An 8,854-nucleotide genomic window follows, 5' to 3' on the forward strand; every position below is an offset into this window, starting at 1 on the left:
GCATCTTATTGGGTTGCTTGACTTGTAACAACTTGATGCAGAGTACATCACCTCTGAGATGCTGTTACACCTTTCTGATGCTGGCTACAGTGCTGACAGTATACTTAACCGGTGTTATGATGGGGCTTCTGTGATGAGTGGGGTTAGAGGTGGGGTACAAGCTCTGTTCCAAAAGAAGCTTGACAGATATGTCCTATACATCCACTGCTACAACCACCAACTGCACTTAGTGGCTGTGCATGCCATGCAGAATGAGCCGTGTGCAAAAGATTTTTTAGCCTATCTAGTTCACTACAACATTTTTCACCACCACTATGTGCTCAATAAACATGATGCACCTTGTCTAAAAGGCTGCTTGAGATCAGATGGACAAGCCACTATGAGGTGACAAGGTGCACTGTGGACAATCAAGAACAAATCCTTAGTATCCTATCAGAGATGTCAGAGGATGATGATGATGCAGTTGACCTGTGTACCGAGGTATCAGGCCTGCTATGCCAAATTAAGAGGCATCACTTCTTTGAGATTGGAAAGTTCCCAGTGCGGGTGCTTGGTGTCTTGAAACCAGCAAATGCTATTCTACAGTCTCAGTCAGTTGATCTGTGCAGTGCTTCTGAGGTTGTTAGTGCAGCACTGGACTCCTTAAAAACCATCCGTGAGGATGACTGTTGGGGAGTGTCATCTCCTGATGAGGAAAAGTCACATCCAACAAAGAGAAGGAGAACAATGAGCAAACACCTGGGTCAAAGTGTTGTGCTCTCAACCTTGGGCCATACAGACTCTGGTGACCCTACCATTTCCCCCATCAGTTTCTGAAAAGATCCCTGCTCAACATCCTTGACAGGGCCATTTCAGAAATGGAAACTAGATTTTCACAAAAGAATATTGACCTGATGAGAGTCATATCTAGTCTTGCACCCAAATCTAATGCATTTCTAGATCCCACCCTGTTGCACCCTCTGGCTGTGATGGCTGGCACTGTAGCAGATGCTGTAAGTCTGAAAAATGAAGTTCTTGTGGCAAAACAGATGCTGCTCAAAAAAATGTTTAAAGGAAACAGACCTGTCCACTGTGTGTAAACTCCTGCAGGAGTACAAGGAAGCCTTTCCTGAGTTGAATAAATTGTGTGTAACAACCCTGGTATTTGGTGTGTCTTCAGCATCATGTGAGAGTTCCTTCTCCACTTAGTCACGGGTCCTAACCCCTATAGTAAGCACCATGTTACATAAAAGAAAGAGGAATTTGGTGATCTTGGCCCATGAGAAGTCCATAACAAATAACTTGGATATGATGCATTTGGAAGAGTTTTTGCAAAGGGAAACAGGAAACTGTTGTTGTAGAGTGGATTGAGGAGAAAGGAGGGAGTGGAGCTGTTTAGTTACAAACAGAGAGTTCAGTTGATGCAAAAAAAACAAGACAAAAAAAGAAGAAAACAGTTCAAATGTTCAGTTCTAAATCTGTTGTATTCTACAAATTAGTTTGAGAATTGTAGAAAAAGACATGGTGAATTGTTTTTTTTTTAAATTACTATGCCAACCCTTTTTAGTTTTGTAAATATTGGATATATTGAGAGGTCTTATTTTATTTACTCTTACTTTATTTTGCAAATTTATTTGAGAATTAGGCCATCCAATTAAGATAATGTTTATATTGTTGGTTGTAAAGATCTGGATGGATATTTTATTTTATTCATTATTTATTTATTTTTTTATTCTATTTTTCTGTTTTATTTTTCAAGACTTTTTATTTTTTTTTTATAACTTGGCCTACCCTTTTTAGTTTTGTTAATATTGGCAATAGTGAGAAGTGTTATTGTTGGGTTTGAATATATTTGATATAGGCCATCCAATTAAAGTAAATGCCATGTTTTTAGTTGTTATAATCTGATGAGGAATATTTTATTTTTTGTTGTTTTATTTTTCAGTTTTCCTCTTGAGGGATTGCTACCTTATCGTAGTCAGGAGGTTTATGCGTTGCCTCAGTGACCCTAAGAGCTACACCAGCAGAAGCTTAGCCTTCAGGTGGGACACCCAAGTTGGACAGGTCTTAGGGTAGAGGCCTGACAAATTGTAATCAATGACATGACAAAAAAGTTATCCAGAGCACCACCACCACCACCCACCCCCTTTCCCACCTCCGCCATCACCATGTGCCCCCTTCACATTTCTGTCTGCCCCCTGTCTAGAACCGGCCCAGATTGCAAGCAATCTTTGCTTCCATTTGGGAGACTGGTGTCATCCCAACTGACTGGAAAATTGGGCTTGCCATCCCTATCTGAAAAGGAAAGGATGATTGCCTGGATACTGGGGGATAACACTGCTTTTGGTGCCAGGTAAGGTCCTTCCTAGGGTCATCCTGAATAAGATCCATGATCACTTGCTCACCTACCAGAGACTGGAACAGTCTGGTTTTATGCCCTAAGAAGTCTACCATCGACTGCATCATGGCACTGAGGGTTCTCATGGAGGCATAACACGAATATTGGCAGAGTTTCTTTGCAGCCTTTGTTGATTTTTGTAAAGCATTCACCTCAGTTGATTGAGCTGATTCTGTGGGACATCCTGAAACTTTGTGGGATCCCTCAAGTTTGGTGGCCTGCATTTTTCCCAGTTAAATCTGGGGTTTGTCAGGGGTGTGTTTTTGCTCCTACTCCATTAAATGCTTTCATGGACTGGGTATTGGGCAAGGTCATGGGGTTCAGTGGCTGTAGCGCCACCTGTTGGCTAAGAAAGAATCACTGATCTTGACTTTGCTGACAATGCTGTCAGCTGTGTAAATGTTCTTAAATCAGTCCTCTTTGTTTTCAGGCTTCAAATGAGAGTATTCATGAAGCTGATCTTGTGGACAGCTTAGGAACTTATTTTCATTCCAGCATTACAGGTGGCTGCACAGTGTCTTGATCAGGTGGCGTTGGTGCAAATCACCACTACAGAAGAACCAGAAAGACATCAGAGAAAAACAGAGATTAGTACAGATTGTGGATACCTGAAGAATATGATAATTCTAAGTAAAATTAGTCAAAAATATAATATGTCAATAATAATAATAATAATAATAATAATAATAATAATAACACATATATAATAATAATAATATGACCAACTTCTTCCTTTTTTATCCAAAAACTAAGATTCAGAACACCTGGCATTTACAATACAAATCTGTTTATACAGCTTTATGTACTGGATTTTATTTTCACTTTATTACATTTGTAAATTCATACAGACTTGTAAGTATGCATGATTTAAACCATACCATACAATGAATATATAACCAAATTGAGCTGATTTAAACATTACTAGACATGCTAGTACAGTTTATCACTTCTTTACCATCACATTGAGATATGCAGTCATGACATTTGTCTCCTGAGATGTTCTTTCTGTTTTTGTTCTCAGGTTTCTCTTCAAATCTCTTCCTCGTTTTGTCCAAGTAAAGGCAAACTTTCACTTTCCTTTCCTCACAAGTCACCTCCTTGTCTGTCTGATTGTTTCTATTTGCTCTCCATCTTTTCCCTCTGATAGAGAATGGCTGAAGCTCAGCTGTTTGGATTACAGGACGAGTTCAGCTGCTCAATGTGTTTGGACATATTTAGTGACCCCATGTCACTGTCTTGTGGTCACAGTTTCTGTCTGAAGTGCCTCACTGACTACTGGGATCAGAGCCAAGTGTGCAGCTGCCCTCAGTGCAGACACACCTTCACCACAAGGCCTGAGCTGCACAGAAATACCGTGCTGAATGAAGTCATCAAGAAATTGAAGAGGATGGTAATCAGTCCTCCTCCTTCTCCACTTCCTTCATCTGAGAATTATGCTGGCCTTAGCGATGTGGAGTGTGACATCTGTACAGAGAAGACATTCAGAGCAGTAAAGTCATGTCTGACATGTATGGCCTCCTTCTGCCAGACTCACCTACAGCCCCATCATGAAGCAGCTGCCTTGAAGCATCACAAGCTGACTGATCCTGACAGAAATCTAAAGGAGAAACTCTGTGTAAAACATCAGAAAAGTTTGGAAATATATTGCAAAACTGACAAGATATGCATCTGCCCAATCTGTGGGGTGAGTGAACACAATGGTCATAAAATGGTAGAACTGGATACTGAAAGAAAAGAAAAAGAGGTGAGTAAAATCTAGCATTTAATGGAAACATAAGAAACAAGGGTTAAAGGAGTTTTGTCTGTTTGGGCAGCACAGTGGTTAGTGCTAATGCTTCATGTATCTAGTATCCTGAGCTTAAACTCTGGTGAGTTTTCTCTGGGTACCTCAGTTTTCCTGTAACATTCCCAAAAAATATCCATCTGTGTCTGTCAATTTTAAATCAGTCCTCAGTGTGTGAGTGGTCCCAGTGAGTGGGCTGGTTTTTGCTTTGCACCAGTGTACCTGAGATAGGCTGTAACCCTGAACTATGTTAGGTAAGTTTAAAAAGATTACATCACAGTTTTTTGATCCTGATTTAAATAGGGAACTGTGTCTGGCTTTTTTAATATATTGTTGCAGACGGCCAGGGGCCCTGCCCGGCCAAGATGTCAGCTGGATGGAAGGACCGGGCAGAGAAGAAGGCTCAGTCCATTATGCTCCTGCAGGATGCTAGGGGCAGCCCCCATGGGTTGCTGTGGCACCATGGATTCCTGCAGGGCACGCTGGGAGTGGGAATTTAATGCAGCATTATTGGGTTCCATGGCAGCCACCAGGGGGCTGCAGAGCCAGCCTGGGAGCCAGAGTCAGGTAGAGGTCAAAGCTTGCCTGAGGAGGAGTGGAGGACAAGAGAGAAGAGAGTTGCTGTAGTAGGAAGCGAGCTTTCCCAATGAAAATAAATTTAGTTGTGTGCTGAACTTGTGCCTAGTGTTTGTCTGTGTTGGATTTAGGCAGCTGGTGCGCACACTGCAGCCTGCAATATAAATAATAATAATTGCACCTTTATGGCAGTTGTTGAAATATTTGTGTATAATACTGTTTAGTGTTAGTCCGTGTGACAAAGACCACAGTGTGGGAATGCTGGGAGAAGGAGGGAAAGAGAGAGAGCAGAGTGTGGCAAAGACATAGAGAGTGCTGCTGTAAATGTCTGTGTTTGATAAAGCTGTTAAGTGAGCCCCCAGCAGGTGTTTAACTCACTTGTGAAATACAACACCAATGACATTATTTCACCCCAATTTTGAGTTGAGATTTTATCGGGCATTGTTGCATGTTACGGCATCATGCAGTCTTTACATAATATGGTGGTCTGCTTAGCTGGTGTCCAAGTTCATGGATATTTCCTAAACTAATTAATTTCTGCTAGTTAGAAATTTTAAGAGGGAAAAGATTTTATGTTGTCAGGATATTTGCTTTTGTTTTTGACTCAGACATTTGATCTGATGCAAAATTTTTGCTCTTTCTGGTTAACTGGTTTGGATCATTTTCCTTATTAAACTAATCCTTTGCAGAGTGGTGGCTCTGAGACTGGGGAACTGTGCTGACAATCAGAAGGTTGCTGGTTCGAATCCCATAAATGCCAGAAGTGGCTCTACTCCGTTGGGCCCCTGAGCAAGTCCCTTGACCTGTAATTGCTCTGTCCTGGATATGATGTTAATCTGAATGCAGCAGTGCAAGCAGGTCCTCGAACTTACAGGGACAATGTGGGGTTGGTGGCAGGATTAGCACTCCAGCCACTGTAAAAAAAAACCTTGTACTGTTCCAGTGTGGTGCTGAGGAGTTGCACTTGGATCTCAATCCAGGTGGTTCACCTTGTGCTGGGTGCGCAGTGCTCTGTAATAAGCATAAGCGCATGCTACCTACCACTTTCTCTGCTGTACACCTTTTGGTCAGTTCCATTTCCCAGTCCATTATGCTTTTTTCATTGTTGGCCTCACATGATTATTAGAGGCAGCAATGAGCACAAGAAAAGACAGAGCCCAGGACAGGTCGCCAGTCCAATGTAGAGACTAAATGACATGCACCCATTTGTATTCTTCTACTGCACGCTGTGGCATTCATCCCAGTTCCTTTTACTGTTATTACGTCTACATTCAACTACCTATACCTCTGAATCATTTATTTTATTGGTAAAACTCTTACCTTTGTTACACACAATTTTAATGTATTACTAAGGGGCTTTGCCCCTGCTCACTTCGCTTGCCAACCTCTGAGCCTGCGCTACACACTAGCCTCTTTGCAGTTCTGCCGCTCGCTTATGGGGATGCAGATGTACAATTTAAACAGATTGTTATTTTCATGGAATTGTTACATATGCATAATAGAACTATTTTACATTACAATGAGTAATTAACCATATTAAAAAATAGTAAAGTGTATTAATTTCAGTATACGATTTTGTTCTGTTTGTCTTTGAAATTAACATGCAAATACTTATTAAACTTACATTTTACTTGTAAACTTCAGTAAATAATTTTTTAAATTAAATTTTCATCAATATCACATTGAATTTTGATTCTGTGTTTGGACTTTCATTGTGACAACGCGACATATAACTTTTTCGAATGTTTGGTTGAGAGGAGGGCATGACTTTAAAAAATCTAATGGCCAAAGTCTTGTTTCGTGGGACTTGAAAAAAATCTCTTGTAAAAGACTCTTGAAAAAGTCTTGTCTTGTCCCAGGATTCTTTTATATAATAGAGAGATTCGTTTAATTTTTAATTTAAAATATATCCTGACACATTAGCAGCAATATTTGAAATAATCCTAGATGAGACAAAATTGTGCCATAATAATGGCTTTGATATCCTATGACAATACTACTTGCATAATGGCATATTTTCCCCAGCTAGAAAAATCTCCTATTACCTTCTCTGACTCAGTGGGAAAGATGATACTCTGTACATTCTGAAAAAGGAAAAGTTATCTTTACCAGAATTTGTTCAAAAGTTTTCTGAGCTTTTCAAGAGCTTGTTAATGTAATCCTAAAGTTAAAATGCCAGGCCTGTGCATAACCTTTTGATTTTCCTTGCCTTTTAATCGCAAAATTAGAACATAAGATAAGGAATCTGACAATTTGAGAAGACCATACAGTCCAACAAGATGGTTGGTTTAGCTAATACTGTGGCCACATTTGTATAGTTCTCTTTATCGAGTGAACATTGAATGTTAAATGTATGCATGTTTTTTTTGAAACATACAGTTGTATTTGTTATGTCATAGTGTTTTATTAACAAATAAAATTATATAAAAATATGTATAGAAATTATAATTATATATAAAAAAAATGTTCCATTAAGTATATCTGACTGAAGGGTAGACATTGATCTTTGAGAATATCCATCCATCTATCTATCCATCCATCCATGCAGTTTCCAACCGCATATCCTGACAAGGGTCACGGTGGTGTGCTGGAGCCAATCCCAACCAACACAGGGTGCAAGACAGGAAACCAATCCCAGGAAGGCACCAACCCACTGAAGAACCCACACACAAGCAGACACTGGGCCAAGACTTCTTGCCAGGCCAGAAGTCCAAAATGGCAGAAGATGAAAATAAGAATTGTTAAAATCAAAAAATGTGTCTTAAAAGTCAAACATTGAAGCAAATTGATCAGATCCTTGTAGCTTTTTCTTATCCACATCATTAGCCTTTGGACATTTTTAGTAAGTTTATATCTAAAACCTGAACACACAAACTATATCACCACCATGTTAAATATTGTCTGAGCACTGATGTCCCAAGATGTGTTGAAGCCTGCTGTGCCTGTCTGATTTGACAAGAACAAAATGACACCACAATGACATCACTATTATGATGCAATTTTAAACTAACAAGTATGTTGCAGATTGTGTGCATATAAAACCCAAATTCACAACACCTGTATCCTTTACTCTTTTGAAACAGAAGCACTTGGGGGCGACACTGAGTGAAATCAGGAGAAGAGTTGAGGAGAGAAAGAAGACACTGAAGGACACGAAGAGGATGATGGAGCAGATAAAGGCGAGTGGAACTGAGATAAAAAATATAAAAAAGAAGAGAAATAAATTAAAACTAGAAGAGCAGCAGAGCTTCACTACTAATGATAACGAGTGATAAATAGGAAGATAGTCTACTTATGATAATTCACTGTAGACAGCATTTCTGGTGTTATTCACTCGATATTCAGAGAGCACAACCCTAATGTTCTCTGCATTTTCTTTCCCAAAGCTCAAAGGTGACTTTATTCTTCCCACCACTAAATTTCCTCAGTGGGCTCAATGTTTTCAATGGCCTTTTATTGTTCATGTTTGACTCCATAGCTTAAGGTGTTCCAATGGTTTATTGCTGTGCTTCTCTGGCCATGTTTTGCATTATTTAACTATATTCATTTATATTTTTAATGATTTGATTTTGAATCATTATTATTGCTGCCCTTTCTAGTATTTTGGCCGAGAACACCAACATTTTCTTGACGGTAGCCAGGATGGGGTGCAGAATTTATCACATTGCATTTTCCTCTCCACCTATAAACAATGGCAGCCCATTTTAACCTGCATCCTCATTTTGAGATATTTTGATGTGAGCAAATATTTTCACTTACACTACCCAATAATAAACACTTTATTATGCAGTATCATTATCAATTACATAGTATAGTCAGTAATTTACAGTATATGTAATATTTTATGTATAACTGAATGCATTGAAAATGTATTAATTAAAGTAGTGTGTTTACTTTTCCTCCATCCATCCATCCACCATTATCCAACCCGCTATATCCTAACTACAGGGTCATGGAGGTCTGCTGGAGCCAATCCCAGCCAACACAAATGGTGCAAGGCAGGAACAAACCTTGGGCAGGGTGCCAGCCCACCGCAGAGACACACACACACACACACACACACACACCAAGCACATACTAGAGACAATTTGGATCACCAAGCTAAAAATGATTCAGGA

At 39.6% G+C, this 8,854-nt stretch overlaps 1 protein-coding gene across 1 annotated transcript; it reads left to right on the top strand.

Annotated features, from left to right (window-relative positions):
- Positions 1–438: 438 nt before the first annotated feature.
- LOC120521186 (E3 ubiquitin-protein ligase TRIM47-like) lies at positions 439–7,915 on the top strand (the record flags this gene model as incomplete). The annotated part of the gene is made up of 3 exons (XM_039742983.1): positions 439–480; positions 3,525–4,121; positions 7,820–7,915. Coding segments are annotated over exons 1-3 (735 nt in total), but the record flags the coding sequence as incomplete, so codon positions are not given.
- Between the last annotated feature and the right edge of the window lie 939 nt (positions 7,916–8,854).

The sequence above is a fragment of the Polypterus senegalus genome, unplaced genomic scaffold, assembly GCF_016835505.1.
Source record: "Polypterus senegalus isolate Bchr_013 unplaced genomic scaffold, ASM1683550v1 scaffold_4946, whole genome shotgun sequence".
Classification (NCBI taxonomy): Eukaryota; Metazoa; Chordata; class Cladistia; order Polypteriformes; family Polypteridae; genus Polypterus; species Polypterus senegalus.